This window comes from Rhamphochromis sp. 'chilingali' (genome assembly GCF_963969265.1).
Source record: "Rhamphochromis sp. 'chilingali' genome assembly, chromosome: 12".
NCBI lineage: Eukaryota > Metazoa > Chordata > Actinopteri > Cichliformes > Cichlidae > Rhamphochromis > Rhamphochromis sp. 'chilingali'.
The window spans coordinates 2,213,760-2,230,589 of NC_137939.1; the positions used below are offsets into that span (position 1 = coordinate 2,213,760).

Here is a 16,830-nt window from a genome sequence, read left to right on the forward strand (position 1 = left end):
TCCTCTCGGTGATCAAATTCAATAAAGCCACTTTAAGATCGCCTGGCATTATTTCATAGTCTTAGTTAATTATTGCAACAAATACTAGGTGCGCTTAACGAGTAATGTTTTGCATCAGATTGGCGTCGCTTTGTGGATATGATGCACTGTGTATTCATTAAAACATACACGGACACATGTGTGTTGTCATCGCTGCGTAAAAAGGAAAATATGTGAATATTACGCACTGCTTTCTTGTTTTAAAGGTAAAGAAATGATTAAAATTCAGTTGCCGTGATATATCGAAACGATTTCAAATGTAGATTTTGCTTAGGCCTACCGTTTTATCAGGTAGGCCAAAGCAAAATCAACATGATGCCAGCATGTGTCTTTCATTTACGCCTTCCCTTGAAGTGTCATGTATTTAAATCCATAAACAATTGGAGAAGTGTTAATTACATTTACTAGGGTTACTTAAAAAATCAGCATTTAGATTTTTGTTTTCGTATCCGTACATACATCGTGCCGTTTTTGAAGCAGTGTGTACAGACAACCTCACGGAGGACCGTACAGCCGTTATATTTATTAAATCATATGTAGCACATAAAAGTACAAAAATAATTCTGAATTGATGAAAATACTAGAAAGGCTTTTGTTGCGGTTTAAGATCCGCCTAACTAAGGAAGGTGGTTGTCGGTATTAAGGTAAACAGACACACATATCAGCTTCTTTTACTTGCGTAAACAGCAATATGATATAGCTCCGGTAACACTCCTGCAAGACTTTTATCAACTCAAAATAAACGTTTCGAAATTTCAAAAGCTCGCTGATATATCTTAAATCATAAATATCCGAGGCAATAGTTAATCGAACACCAAGGGGATTGTGCCAAGCAATGAGCTCACGCAATCTTACATTTGTACATGTATGCCTGATCACGCACAGACCAAGTCAGGAATGTCATTCAGTCAGGCGGCTGCAAGGAGCAGACGTTCACAGTTCACTGAAATGGCAACATCTGATTCCAAATGCAGACAGCACAGCAGTTTCCAGTGAACATAGCCTACTTCACCATAACTCAGACTGCAAACTGTTGAAGACTGCGTGCATGTTATAATAAACTTTACTTTGATATATAATTAGCACACTTATAAATCCGCACTGCAAGGCAGAAGATGGGATACACAAGGAAAAGGCAGTCCAAAGGGCTCGACTATATGGAGCACTGGGGTGTAACCCCATTACTGCTTTACAGAGCTATTGCGTGTTTAGCTGCGCCGTTATAGGCTTGTAGCATACCAGTGACATTGATTAGGTCGAACTTCAAGAGAAACCACAAGGACGGAAAAGGGAATTTTACTTTAAACCAGTCTAGGTGTTTTGTAGTTGTTGTTGTGTCCCAGGCTTTATAAACACAATATTCAGTGTTAGTTTAAAATATGCACCTGGATGCAATTTTGCATTTTTACCTATTTGTCTATAACCTACCTTTGCATCTGTTGCGGCAACAATAAAATAAATAAATAAATGGGCTCTATTTTCTTACGTTTCACAGCATGTGTAATTAATGTGCCAACAAAACACTCTTTCAAATGCTTTCAAATGTCCTATTAATGTTCAAATCTTTATTTCAGTGTGGTGGACGCGTGTAGCTTTTAAACCGTGTTACAGGTCACGTCCAATAAAATAATCCCCACAGTTATCATTGGTGTTGAAGCAGAAAATTCAGATAAGCAACATAATAACAGGCTAATACCAGTAACCTTTTCAATACTGTGTTTTATTGAAGACCTTACGCATATACATTCATATCATTATTACTTTTACAAGACAACGTAGCAATCCTTACAAGCGCAAAGAAAGGAATGCAATCGGAGTGACATAAAATAACGATAATAAACAACTACTACATTGAAACGTCGTTTTTTTAAATGTCATGAATGGTAAAACAATAATAATAATAATAATAATAATAATGATGATGATAATAATATTAAAAAAATAAAAACATTTGTAAAATTTTAAAAAATTAAACAAACCTTACATACCATTTCTTACCATTCTTGACACTATACACTTTTGGCCTACATTTCCAGCCCTTACAACCACAAATAGGCTATAGCCTATGGAATGCGATATTGTTACAAGACGGTCAATAACATAAAGCACTAGCCTATTACATAGCGATAAGGCCTCCTCAAATAGGATGCAAATACCAACATATGTCATTTCATTGAACAAAGTTGTACACAAGTACAGGGTAAAGAAAGGGGCAACACTGAGCACATTGCAAAAAGCAAGTACATTAATAGGTCTAATAGACCGTCCTCCCTCTCTAATAATAATTCTAGTAATAATAATTCTAATAATAATAATAATAATACTAATACATTCTTTGAAGACGTTTGAGTCCAAAAAGTTTTAGTTTGTTGGCATTTGTTTGGAAGAAAAAATATAAAAGTCACCTACAGAAAAAGTATCCTGCAGAACATGACTTATGATTATTTCACATCAATAACATGCTGAGAACATTTCACTGCTATAGCTTACTCGTTGTACATGACGGATAATGCACTGCATTCACTCTGAATTAAGGGAGCACACACATAAGCCTATGATTACATTTTTTTTAATTCTACATATTGATTTAAAAAAAATCATAAGCACCGAGTTTCTGAAATGCGCTTTCCCCAAAAAACAACTTATTCTCCCGCTGTTGCGAGTTTAGGCGGGTCCCTCGCTGTAACCGAGTTGGCCTTGAACACAGTTGTGTAGTACTGTTCAATCTTTCCATTACAGGTCCTCGCTAGTTCATTGTAAAATACACTTTTTTTGACTGGTACAGTCTGGACTTAAACTTTTTATAGCAGCTCAAACCCGTTTTCTAACGGTGACCTCACTAAACGAAAGAAACGCAACCCATGCAGGATTCAGTGGTTGATGTTAAGACACGTAAAAAAGCAATAAAAGTAGGGGTGAAAGTGGAAAATACCTTCAGAAATCTATTTGCACATGAACAAAGTCATGGCAATCAATTTTCAATGCGCAGTCATAAAAACATTGATATGAATTACACTGCGGTTTTAGTTCTCGCCTCCTCACGCAGACTCCCAGACTTCCAGATCTGCCGCCCGTGACCGTGAACGTGCCCATAAACGTGGCGAAAACTATGGAGACAAGATAAAGGCGTTGTTCCTCTTGCCTAACAAAGTATGGCATGTGGAGGTAAAGGCGACCGAAACCGAGATTCTTCTTTATCACTTCATAACTTCAGACATTTCTTTTTGCACTGATTCACCCCAGTCAGGCTTCCCTGTCTGACTTCAGTATTATTTTTAGGCCTATTTCGAGGGCTCGCCGACTCTCCCGCCTTATTTTCTCTGACTAAAACGGTAACAATCCTGATGTCGTCACTATGTGTCAACCGAAAAGATGTTACACTAAAGACACATTTAGGCCGTACACTAATGTCATGACAGATCGGGATAAAGTAAAACACACGCACACAAACACATTCTCACAGCTTCTTCTGTGCGATTATACCAAAACGTGAAGACTCACTGACGTGTATAGCTTTGGATGCCAGGCAGCGGCTTGTTTAGGGTTTTTGCAACCCGCACCTTTGATATAAAAATATTAGAAATAAAGTAGGGTAATAAATGCTTGCAATGTAAAAGATGGGTAGATGGTTGCATGCACTAAAAGAAGACCTAAGGGAGCGTAGAAGGCTTGCCTTTTTCTTCTCTTTTTTTTTCTTTTTCTTTTTTACTGCCTATCGATTCACCTTCTGCCGCATCTCTAAAAGTAGGCCAAAGCTTGCTCCCTCAGCATGAGTCTCTTCTTCTTCATCCTGCGGTTCTGGAACCAGATCTTGACTTGTTGGTCACTGAGGTTCAGACGATCGGAGAGTTCCCTCCGCCGCTGCCTGGTGATGAATTCGTTCAGCATAAATTCACCTTCTAACTCAGCCAGCTGAAGCTTGGAATAAGGTTTGCGCTTCTTTCTGGTCCGAGTGTGCATCGGGTACCACGGGGCACCTGGAGAAGAGGGGAGAGGAGGGGAGCACACAGTGGATTAGTCACCACGGTTGCAAAATCACGGTCACCTCCAAGGTTATGGGGAACCTACTGGGGCATCAGCTGTCCAAGTCAAGTTGCCTCTCTAGTTAAGTCAGTATGCAATGCGCCATGTTAGAGCAAACCTGTTAAATAGCATTGTGATAAGGCGCTTTTCTAAATATGTGTATATGTAAATAAATGTATTATTTTGGTTTAGCTGGAGTAAGCTGATGTGATTTGCTAAACATCCATGATGTGGGGCTTGTGCTTTATCTTAAACTGAGAAAACGAATGCCCCTGGAAGCTGTCATTCCCTGCACATGTACCACGAATTTGTTTTGGTCTCTGACTCAAATCCCAATATTTGTAAATCAGGACTTGTCCAGTTTCGTTTCATTTTTGTTCCCCACGTATAAAAAAAATCAGCCACCTTTATGGAGCCCACCAATATACCGCGGTTTGTGTCACAGGAAGTTTTATTGTTGCAGTTAAAGCAGCATTAACGTGGTAATTGAGCCGTGCTTGCAAATACCCTGTACTTATTTGCGACTTTCAAAGCATATTAAATGACTCCTGAGTCTACAGCGACAGAGATTAATTCGGTTTACGAGTCATTAAAAAGAAAACTGTCTCTATTCGATGCAGTCAACCAAAGCGACTCACTTCTTTAAATCACTGCACTGATCTGTGTGAGTGCGAACAAAATAGACCAAAGTCAACCGTTTATATGTCTAAGTAACAGAACCTCGCCTGAGCTATAAAAAATAGAAGGCGGAACTGAATTGTTTACTCAAACGCTGCTTGTGATATGGATTGTTGGGGGTTATCGCTAACTGTACACATGGCGCATGGAGTATTTTAGGGCAACCCCTAGTGGCGTTTGCACACCACGCAAGTACCCTGCAGGCTAACCTAAGCTGCATGTTGTGCATCAAGATAACGAGCTCTAATGACGGTTTAATACGGTAAATGTACGCTGTGCGCAGCCTGTTCTTTCTTATAAATAATGTGAAGGTGCGATTGTGAGAACTGTGGTTAAAAACAAAATACGCTCACCTCCGCCTGCGGCTATGTTGCTGGAATGGCTTCCCGGTGACACCAGGGTCTGTGTGTCGCTGGATGAAGGCTTGCTGCCCTCGTTGAGCAGAGAGGAGCTGGAATCGGACTCCATTGACTGACAGGATGGCGGGTCTTGCGTTAGCTGCTCGGTCCCATAATCGTATTTAGAAAAGGCAACCGTGCTGCCAATTCCACTGTGCATCCCGTGGTCAGATGCTAGGGATGATGTGTCTCTCGCCCTATCCTCTCGTTTGAGACTGCTGCCACCTGAACAGGTCTCCCTATTCCCGTTGCCATTGTTGTAATAGCATTTGCCTTCCTCTGGTCTGGTAATTTCACACGACCGATTGAAGGAAGGGTTAATAGACACGGGGCTGCTAAAGTAGGATTGAGAGTATCCATTGCACGGCTCCGAAGGATTCCACGGGAGGGAGCAAACGTTGTCCCTTCTCGGGTACGAGAGAGACGGTAGCCCCGCCAGTTGTCCCCCTGAGGCTCTAAAATTCGGAAAGTAAAATGTGTCTCCAGTGTGGATGTTTACCAAAGGTCCCACAAACCCTGGATTAAGGAGATTATGCTCGCCCATTTCCGCGGGCCCGACCAACAGCTTCTAGTTTATTGCAATCTGACATTTAACGTAGTTAAACCTGGAGGAGCGCCTGATTGGTCATTCTCAGACCACGTGTCCAGGCTAAATTCTGCTACACATGGTACCACCCACTTGGTCCATCTCAGACAAAACAAAACATTAACTTCTGTATTACTGAGGTTTATATGCTTTTTAAAAATACTATAAACCTTTTATTAAAAATGTAGAATCTTGTTTTTGCTCACTCGAGCAACGCCGCGTCCAAAAGGAGCCCAGACTGTTTCTCCTTTTACACTCGTGGAACTGTCCATGGCCTCGTTTAATATCTTTATAAGCTGGCAAAAGTTTTTTAAATGCTATTTCTTATGAAAACTATTTTTTCTTGAAGGAGAGGGTGCATATGACATCTTGTTTTCTAGCAAATTATGGTCGAATTCCGTGTCATATAAAGCTGTGATGTCCCAATTTTACAAGCTTGTTTTAAGAAAAGACTGATGCTCATTGCCGCACTCTACTCATATTTACAGTAACGGGGTCAGCAGGTTGAAGCCACTGGCTCTGTAAAGGAGGACGATATTCTACAAGGTTACTTTAAGAGGGTATATTTCACATAATATTCTCTAGTACACCTCACATGAACAACTTTAACAGATACCACCAATAAACGTTCGCAGCCAAACTCTGGTGGGATTGTTATACCTCTCACAATTCTTTTATATGAATTTTACAAGATATCAGAGGGCCCTTAGCTGATTCAATCAGCCGAGAGTCTCTCTGCTTTATAACGCACTAATTAGTTGATTTGTGGATGCAGCTCGGAAGACACTGAACAAATATGAGATATTCTGTGATACCGTCATCCTATTTTCTGACAAAAGCGCTCTGTTTACGCACGCACACACACACACGCAAACTTTTCAGAGTCCGCCAAAGTGCAGTTTCTTTCAAAAAAAATATTAAAAAAATCACTATCATATGCACGTGATTTAGGTATTCTGCAAACAGCTGGCCCAACTATTTCTAATGTGGTCCGTGGTCATCAAATGACCATAATCCTCGTACATATTCTTATAAGTGATCCATGGCTTTTGCATTCCCCTCAAGGATACACAGGCTTCTTATTCTTGAAAATAAATAAATAAATCTAAGAAGACTGCACAGTCGTTTAAACTCTTTCAGTATTATACGAGTCCAGCAACAGTTTATTGCAATCGCCCTGCAAATTCAAATTTTGCTACCACCACCACTACCAAAAATCAATTTATATAATTACTAAAGTTGTCATAATCCAGTCTCCGCTTATTTCAATCAAGGTGGTTTAAAAAGTCCGACGACATATATTTAAAAAAAAAATCATAGCTATAACATAGCCCACTTATGTCATCGTCAGCCTACTCAAGTTCACGACACAAGGTGGGATGAACTTGATGTTGAACTTTAATACTCCATTAAAATAAAGGAATAGATATGAGGTTCAGCAAACTGCAGTATGTATTGTGAGAGTTGATATCTCCATTAAATTTAAAGATATATAATCCGTATATTTGATAATGCAAAACAAATGTAAAAATATCAGCCTTGTTAACATAGCACCAAGAAAAGAAAATCTGTTGTAAAGGTCCAAATATAAAATACATTAATATTCCCTTTATTTATTGACAGCAGCACTATGAATTTATGCATTAACAGAAATGCGCCGGCTTACAGAAGCCTGCACATGCGGCGTGCTGAATGTCGCTAGTTGCCAATTAGAAATTTGCCAATGAGGTGTTATGTGAGAACATTAGCATTCACCTAAACACTGGTTTGGGAACGATTTGCAAGTCAGCCGATATCTGATAGCTGTGTCCGTAACTTGTGACCATGTATCCAATCTAACCGAAAGGCACCGGGCCTCGCTCTAGCCTTAAATAGAAAGAACAAATATCAAATGTTTAAACTGGAGAAGCTCTTGGGGATCTGTCGGGGTTTATCTCTCTCCCTTGGTCTCACTGCCTCTCCTATCACTGCACATTCTTGCATCTAGTTAGGGAGTCTCGCAATGCAGCACAACATCAATCCAGTATAATATCTTAGGCCTCGGTCTTATGAAAAGCATTTGGGTGCCTCGCTATCACTTCACAGCTTCTCATGTTATTATAACAGTTGACAAAAGCAAAACAGCACAGTGTGATGTTTACAACAAAATGTCCCGGACGTCCATGCGTTAAGTAATGTGCAGGCTTAAGTCGCCACTTTACCTCGGAGAAAGAGGCCATGTGTTGCGCCTCCTTGCCTCGTCTCTCCACGCCTCTGATCCAAAGTATCCCACAGATCCGGATTTCACGTGCAAACAACTGCACGTCTGTTCTGTGCATCTTTAGCTCGACGATGATGTCATATGTGACCGTGGGCTATAGGCCTTGTGCTCTAGCATAACGAAAATCTATTATTTAAAATAAAGAACTTAAAGCATATAGCACTGTCAAGGTCACTGTCTAGTACACTGTCTGCTCGATATTGAAAACAGTCTCGTGCAATCCCCTGGTCCCTGTCCAGACAGGGCAATAGCCTAAACAAAGGGCTTTTCTTCCCCTTTTCTCTCTTTGATTCTCGGCAGGCAGGTTGCCACAGTTATAGCTATGTGCAACCCCTTAAAAGCCTCCTTCAAGAAAAACTAACCACCAAGGGAAGTATAAGGAACCACAAAGTGGTAACGTTTTAGATTAAATGTTTTGGAAGAGCTTTTTTGGTTTGTTTGTTTGTTTGTTTACAGCAACACACTATGTTTTATGCGGTTTTCTTGCAAAAATAACTATATGCATTCTTTTGATAAAATACGAATTCTGCTACTTATATCTCTAAGAACAGCGCATATCATTCCGAGGGAAAATGATATTATTATTATTTTGAATTTCAAATTAAGGAAGCTAAAAAACAACCCAAATAGAATACGTATTCATTATAATTTAACCCGGAGATTGTTGTGTAAAAATTAAAAATTAAAAAATTAAAATACGCAAACTAAGGATCAATAGTAAAGCTTCACTTTATAGAAATCAATATCTGAACCTGACCGTCACTTTGTGCTCAGCTGTATCGAAAGAAACTGTCAAAAAATGTTAGACAAGAATATTTTTTCTTTGATTTCTTTATTTTATTAGCTGGATTAATTTTTAATCCAAACTTGACAACTTTAGTATCCTGTGCGCCTGTATAGTAAAATGTTTAATCAAAAAATTTGACTATAAAGTGTTAATTAACTAGGGCTGTTTATGACTATTAGAGTATGAATTTTCGAACAAAACTTGGCTTGTATGCCTAGCAAGATTTAATTCACTTGTAACATGTTTGAACAGTGTGCAACTTTTAAAAAATATGAAGTCGCCTTTTTTTCCAGTGAGGTCAACAAATAAATGCATAAATAAATAAAACAACTAAACGCTGAAAGTCTCGGTAGCCTTCTGCGTCTTACATTGATCGAGCATATTATGCCTAGAATACATCAAATAACACATTTACAGACATCAAATAATTTTGCACTGATGGTATAATATAAGGTTTAATTCAGACAGCAGTGCCCTTGCAAAATAACTAAGATAAAAATGGCATTCTGTCAGCTTTAAACGTCAGGCTTCAACTTTAAATGCTGACAGAAAACTTTCCTTTTTTAAAAATCTTTTTTACTTTAAAATAATTGGACAAAATGAAACAAAGGTAAGCTCCGTGTTCCGCAAATATTGTCAAAAGCACTGGAAAAAATGTCAACCAGGCGCTAAAACTAGACATGAACGAAAACACATTAAGAAAAATGCTGTTGCAACACTTCCTGATATTTTCCTCTGGTCACCACCAGAGGTTATCAGCCCCCTTTTTCATAGCTGACGGTGGCCTGCTGCTTTCACACCTCCACATACAGCAAAACGCAAGGGCTACTTTTTTCTTTTAGTTTTGAAGCAGTTTTGTATGGTTTAATATGCTGCATAATTCCCCGTTTGGCACATAAACTACTAATCTGGCTATTTAACATATTTGGCATAGATGTCGATTTGGGCCTAAAACTGAGCAGATGAAAAAAGGGGAACCGTGTAGCTTATTGCGACGCTGATACATTTACACATGAGTTTATGTACTGTTCTTCATATATGTATATGTAAAACGCTTTAAAAACATGGTTGTTACAGCATTACACACGCGTATGTTTTAAAGCGCATTTTCCGCTCGTTTCACTGCATTTTGCTGGTGTAGATTAGCCAATTTATGTGGCAAATTACTGGTCGGACTTTAAATACACAGCTAAAGAAAAAATACGTAGCGCATACTTTTGTTCTGAAACAAAATACATATAAACAGCTGTGCATTTTTACATATGAAAACGTTCACGTCGTCGCTGTACGAAGTGTAGCTCATCGACAGAAATAAACCACATTTAAAAATTAAGGTTATGCTTGTCACAGCATATTCTTCCTTACTTTTGTTTTTTCAGTGTACTTTTTTTTGAAAGCTACAAAATGTCCTAAAACAAAGTCCATGTAGGCCTACTGCCATATTAGGAAGAAAACAGCCGTACCTTTAATTGTTTTATTGTGGGCGACGTCGTATAATTATTTCCTCTTGCTGTGTAGGCAGTATGGCTGCTTGCTGAGGGTTACTGATGTTGGTGTGAGGCGTCAAAAGTTCTACCTGTCCTCCGTGGTCAATAACACACACACCTCATGATGAGTGCATGAAACCATTGGTGGTTTGGGAGGTACGGGCTAGAACAAGTACTTTTAGATGACTTCTTAAAAAAAAGAGGGGGGGGTGAAAGAAAAGAAAAAAACAACTGAGTCAAAATGTTAATGCACCGCTCTTAGAGATGGTCAGAGTCGCAGGTCAGAGGATATCGCTACACTTCCCCTTTTTATGTATTTATGGCATGTCATTAAGCCCGTCTGTCTAGACTGGGAAATAACACCTTGTTTGCCTACAAACAAACCGTCAGCAGTGGTGTCCAACCCCCTATTTATTATTCACAATCCGCTGTGATGTCAAGGTCAAAGTGACTGCATAGTCATGGTCAAGGGTAAATTAGAGGAGCCAGAACTTTCTACAGGGACTGAAAATCCAGGAAACGAACGAACAAAAGTTGAAATCTGGCGGCTTAGAGCCTCAAGTCTGACACAGCGCGCCAGAAATTGGCACATAAAGAAATGAAAGTGCACAGCAAAACTTAGACTAATGATCAATTCGGTTGGATTTGTTTGTTTGTTTTTTTAGGGATTAGCTTTAACGTTAGATTTAATATGAAAGGCCTCAGGCGTAAAATGCTAAGACTAAAGAAAGGCACAGAAACCGTTTTCACGCTTTACATCTCACACGAAGAGTCATATACCTGGGTTTTAATTCAGATAAAACATTTAATCACAGACTTGATGTGGGCTAGTCACCAGGAGCTTAAAATAAACTGACCGCATCTTCAATTATTCTCAGGACACTCGTGTCTAACCGTTTATGTCCGCGTATTATTCTTCTCCCGTCATTTCCTGTTGCACAAGTAGCCTAGCCTAACTTACCTTTGAGAAATTCATGACTAAAGTCTGCATGTGAAACAAGTGGATGCGTGTAAAATACAACAAAACCTTCTCCTTAAACACATAAAAAACATGTACATAAACAAAACCACACAGACTTGTTGCATAATGTTGCCTTGGTGGGGAATTGTGTTTTTAGCGTCAGTGCGTAATTGACCTACTATTAAGACGCAGATAGACCGTGTGTGTGTGTGTGTGTGTGTGTGTGTGTGTGTGTGTGTGTGTGTGTGTGTGTGTGTGTGTGTGTGTGTGTGTGTGTGGCTGGGTGAAATGGCTTCTCAATTTAAATACAACTGCAACCTGTGTATAGGTTTACCTGGAACAACTCCGTACTGCAATTACAGCAGGCTCGAGCCTGTACACCGAATCCAGCGAAGGACTAAAACTACATTTACCAAAGCAAGTGCTTTGCCTTTTAAATCTACTCAGGTTTTGTCAGTATGTTGGAAAATATTAATCAGCAAAATATGTTCTGAATAAATACTCTCAGTACAGATGGTGTCTAATTAAGACAATGTTTCTTGCCCTCTTAAAGGTTGCCGGTTTTTACGTATCCGTTAGACCCACAACAAAACACTTTTGTACCTGTGGATGGAAAATAATAAGGATTGAAAATAATAACCCGCTAAATGTTCGCGTGAGAGCGGGTAGATAAGCCATTTGATTCGCTGAATGCCAGTTATTCTGAAACTTGAACGAATGCTAAATAACAGAAAAAAATGCACTGCCTTTAACTTTGATGGAAATTGCGGTGGAATTTTGCGGTACAAACTTCATGAGCACATTTCTCCGTTTCTCAAAGCTGATCTATGTAAATAAACGGGTCCTGTAAGTCTCAACATTGTAGTTCTCTGTGGAAGAAAGAAGTAAATTCCAGCATAGTTATTCATTTATGTTTTTCTGACTTTGCAAGTGCCAGTATGCCTTGTTGCGCACTAATCGTGACTAATCACTGTATCATCCCTGCTTGCCAACAAGATGACTCCAGGTTGCCCAGTTATTCTTAATCGAGTATTGTGCGAAATAAAAATCTGGACTCGCCCATCCGTTGCTGGGATGTTGTAGAGGAAAAGCGATAGAGGTCTGGGTCTCTGCTACTTAGTAGCACCGGTGTAACTTGAAACGAAAGGAAATGCTGCGAGGAGGGTGGCTGATTGACTTGGATATTTGAGCATTTTCATAATCATCATTTATTTATGAAACACGTTATCAGTACGTAATTCAACACCACAAAACAGTTCACATACTGCACCAAAGTAGAAATTACAGGCGTCGTACAAGGCGTGTGATCATCTCCAATGTTACACCAACGAAGTCAAAACAAGATAGAAACGATTGTGCATTTATGTGTAATACTCACTGACTTTAATGGTTTACAATCATTCCGGTTGCATGACAGAATCCTTCACTGATAAAAGGAAAAAATACAGGTTTGGGGGATATTCCAGTTTACATTTCCGCCATACTAGATAATATGAATTAAATAAGAAAGGCATTGCACTGTACAGATTAACGACATAGCAGCCTTTGTTTTACCCCAGGCTTTACATATCCCACACACATAGCTTTTGAAATTCAGATGTAACATTTTTTTCTTTTTCTTTCTTTTTCCTTTTTTTATTTAGAAAATTATTCTTTCTTCCGAAAGTCTTTTGTTGAAGACGATAAAGTCTCAAGTTCAGCATGTCTTTTCGCCACCGCAACCATTGTCCATGCGGCGACTACAGTTCAAAAATGACATTAAACCGTGTCCTCTGTTTTGATCAGTTGCAAGTATTGAAATATCATCAGTCCTTTTGAAATCTTAGAAAAAGGAAACAGGAAAAGAAACACACAATACTTGTCTTTGAAATACTAATATCGTTTTAAATATTATATATTTATATATGTACATTCCTATAAAACAAAATGTGAAGTGAATTTTTATATTTTCACAGTTTTTAGAGCATTATCTCTAAATTGAAATCGGAGACCTTGGTTGCGTGGTCGGTGGAGTTGATGATGGAACTTAAATTAAAAATACAAAAGAAATTTCTTCAACTACGATTGGAAGAGGTAAATATATGGCAAGATGATTTGGAAAGTGTGACTTGCAGTTTCAAGAAAGTCGCTCATCCATTCAAGTGGTGTGCATATGACTGTTCTTGGATTTACTGACAAATTTCTTCTCCTTGACTCGTCGGTTTTGGAACCAGATGGTGACTTGACGCTCTGAAAGGTTGGTGGCGGCCGAGATCCGCCTTCTCTTGTCTTTGGTGATGAACTTGCTCGCTGCATACTCTTTCTCCAGTTCCTTGAGCTGGATTTTGGTGTAAGGGACACGCTTTTTACGCCCTCGACGATAACTGCTGACCTCAGGCTGCAATGGCACAACATCTGCAAGAAAATAGGAACAGTTCCAGGAAAATATTAGTCGCTGTGCAAAATAGCACAATGTTTCATTTCACAAAACCAGCAATGCTGCGTTTGACAAGGCCGGTCAAATTTGGATGGACTCTACTGGAGTGAAAATAGGAAAATACAATCTCTTTGAGTGTGTGTGTGTGTGTGTGTGTGTGTGTGTGTGTGTGTGTGTGTGTGTGTGTGTGTGTGTGTGTGTGTGTGTGTGTGTGTGTGTGTGTGTGTGTGTGTGTGGTGACGGGAATGGGCTACAGAGTTAAAATTTTCTGGAAGTCAGAATCTCTGGTGTGCTGCACCTGACATGTGGAGAGGTGACTGAATAACTTCCAGTTGTTGTAAATGATCTTTCAATATCAAGTGACAGTTATGGTTCATACTAACACTTTATCTGATCTCACTGATAATCTGTGGACCAACGTAACTGCGGTTATTGTTATCTTAAACGAATCTCCCATTGACATGTAATCAAGCTGTGGGGTAAGACTGATAAGTGTAATTATATTTGGTCCGGTTGTGTGTGCCACACACCAGTCACCAGTAAGACACAGGAATCACAATCTGGCATCTAACTTGAAGACAGCTGGCAACTTTAAGTTTTTAATTCTTACAATAAAGTTATACATGTTTAACATATTTTATACTTTTCTTTAAAGGCTTTCTTGAAAGATTCTAGTTTTATTCATAATATAAAGCAATTTTCTTTTTTATACTCTATTCACTTTTTTTTGTTAATTCCCCGTAGTTCTTTTTTTTTAAGTTAACCTAACTTTTGTGACTAGTCTCTTTCTTCAAGAGTAAAGCTAAATGCAAAACAGCCGTGCAAAAACATGACAGGACAAGCATGGCAATCTTAACACAAATACTGGCAAGCTGTAATACATGCAGTTTTTCGCCCCCTATAATTGGCAGCAAGAGATTGTTACGATACACTATTCTTGTTTAAACATGAAATTGGGGGGAAATCCACATTATTTAAGCTAAAGGATTTTAAAGCTATGTCCTATTATTTGACTCACTGTCCTCAAGCATTCAGTTATATCTTGTCATTAAATTGAGGATAACTGACTGGATATGAGAGTCACTGCATGTGTTTTTAGTTGCAAGAAAATCAGTTGATGCGCGTGAGAGGACGTCAGTCTGTGTGTGTGGCTGAAACAGCACAGAAAGGCAGCGCGCACTTGTGTGTTCGTACATGTGTACGCGCGTAAATGTCTGCGTGCCCGTGCTTGCGTGGCTTGCTCTTGTAACATTTATAACATTTAAAAAGCAATGGGGTCCCTACCAGAAATTAAAAATAGCTACAGATTTCAAAAAGATAATAAAGTCATAAGCTAAACAAAGTAGCCTAAACACTCTGTAAAGTGCATACTGGCGCATGCTATTGATATGAGGCATGCTGTGTGATGGCAAACAACGTAAAAGGTGAGCCTGTCCGTCTTTTTGAACCATTTATACGACATGATGCAAAGATCTGTATGTAATGCAAATGTTATAAATGAATCCTAATATATGCAAAAGACGCACCACGGGGGCGCTAAGATTTATTGGCACCATCCAAACGCAGCAGGCTAGCTAAGCCACTATATTGTCATACAAGGGGCAAAGGTATGCAGTGCTGTTCCTCTCTGTTCTACGTGACGAAACTTAACTATTGTCATCATATGACTGTCAAAAGCAAATACTCAGAAAGGATGGGCTCCAGAAAACCCACCTTAACGTGGAATTCCAATTTACTTTCAATTTATGCATATTTCAAAGAAATGCATGGGGATTTGTTGAACTTCAAACCATATGAATATCTCCGCATAAAATGAGAGATGCAGGAAAATTACACGTGATGACAGACATGGGAATTTACAGTTGTGTGTTTTTTCATCAGATTTAGTTTCCCGTGGCTCATTGGTAAGTTGATACGGAGACTTTAACACAATAAAATTAGATGACCACAGTACGAAAGCAAAGTAAACTATCTGCCTGCTTTTTAATAGCCCTAATGCGTATTAAAATGCTGCAAGCAGCTGGACTACTACAGAAATTCCAATCTGCCGGAACACTTTAAAAATCATTATACTTTTCCATACCTGGGAAAGGTGATTTCCAAATATGAGTTGGTTGTGTTGGCTCTTTGTAGCCATCCCAGCTATTAGGGAGAGCCCAGTGCTGGTAGCCCTCCATGGGAATCAAGGCGTCGTGGCGCGGTTCAGGGTGGGCACTGATACTGGGCACCACCGACACGTCGAGATATCCGGGAACAGCCTGATACGAGCTGGCGAAACTCGGGTAGAAGGCAAACTCTTTCGCCCTGGTAGACAGCTCTTCCGTAGGCAGCGCTGTGCTGGGCTCGGCATATTTCTCTGCGGGATGGTACGAGCAAGGCTTCTGCTGCAAGTTCACGTTGTGCGAGTGAGATAATCTGCAGCCGTAATATGGGTTTCCAAAGGGATAACCGTAACTCAAAGATGCACTTGATGATGTTTGAGAAGCGGGACACTGTCGGCCAGTGTCTGTGGAGGAAATATCCGAGTAGACGGAGCCCTGGTGGGTCGCTATGGTGCCAGAATGTCGTCCCAGCGCGGGGTGCGACATCAGGTCCCTGCAGTGGGTCGCAGGGCAATTACCGCTCAGTCCCTCCATTGTTTGGCTTTTATTCTGGTTGTTTTCATTCGGGCTTTTTTCATAAACGTACATCAAGGTGTCCGCCCAGCGTGGATGCAGAACTAGCGAAGTCGTCATATCACGGGCTGCCGATGCTTTTTAAAAGTCGACTACTCCAAGACGGACACCTCATTTCCAACTACAGTTTACACCGAGCGCATGCGCACATAGTGCTCTTGTGTGTCCACTTCATTAAGAATCTGGCACGTGATACGCTAACAAGTCCTACGAGATTGAGCTTGTGAGCAGGAGCAGAGCAGCCCTTTAAAGACCCACTGCCTCAAGTGTCACCGTTTTTCCTGCAGAACACCGAGTCATATCATTGGCTTAAATCACCTAGACCCACACCCTTAAAGGGGAGTTTGGATACGTTCACGATCTGGAGCAAACGAAAGCAACCTGTGAAGTTTAGCCGATTTCTGAAGATGCCAGGGCATATAACATTGTGCAAAGAAAAAATTAAAATAAAATATTTGTATTTACATTTGTGAATAGTATTTTCAGCTTCATATGACACAAACTCTTATCTCTGTCCATT

At 39.7% G+C, this 16,830-nt stretch overlaps 2 protein-coding genes across 2 annotated transcripts; both read right to left on the reverse strand.

Moving 5' to 3' along the window:
* Positions 1 to 3,582: 3,582 nt before the first annotated feature.
* On the reverse strand, positions 3,583 to 7,890 carry hoxc12a (homeobox C12a). Its single transcript, XM_080898014.1, has 2 exons — positions 5,094 to 7,890; positions 3,583 to 4,016 (listed from the first exon to the last, which is right to left on the reverse strand). Exons 1-2 carry the CDS (start codon positions 5,680 to 5,682, stop codon positions 3,778 to 3,780), a joined length of 828 nt encoding a protein of 275 aa, XP_080754140.1. The 5' UTR covers positions 5,683 to 7,890; the 3' UTR covers positions 3,583 to 3,777.
* Positions 7,891 to 12,427: 4,537 nt separating this feature from the next.
* Positions 12,428 to 16,545, reverse strand: hoxc13a (homeobox C13a). Its single transcript, XM_080900010.1, has 2 exons — positions 15,719 to 16,545; positions 12,428 to 13,613 (listed from the first exon to the last, which is right to left on the reverse strand). The coding sequence occupies exons 1-2, from the start codon at positions 16,368 to 16,370 to the stop codon at positions 13,357 to 13,359; spliced, it is 909 nt and encodes a 302-aa protein (XP_080756136.1). The 5' UTR covers positions 16,371 to 16,545; the 3' UTR covers positions 12,428 to 13,356.
* Between the last annotated feature and the right edge of the window lie 285 nt (positions 16,546 to 16,830).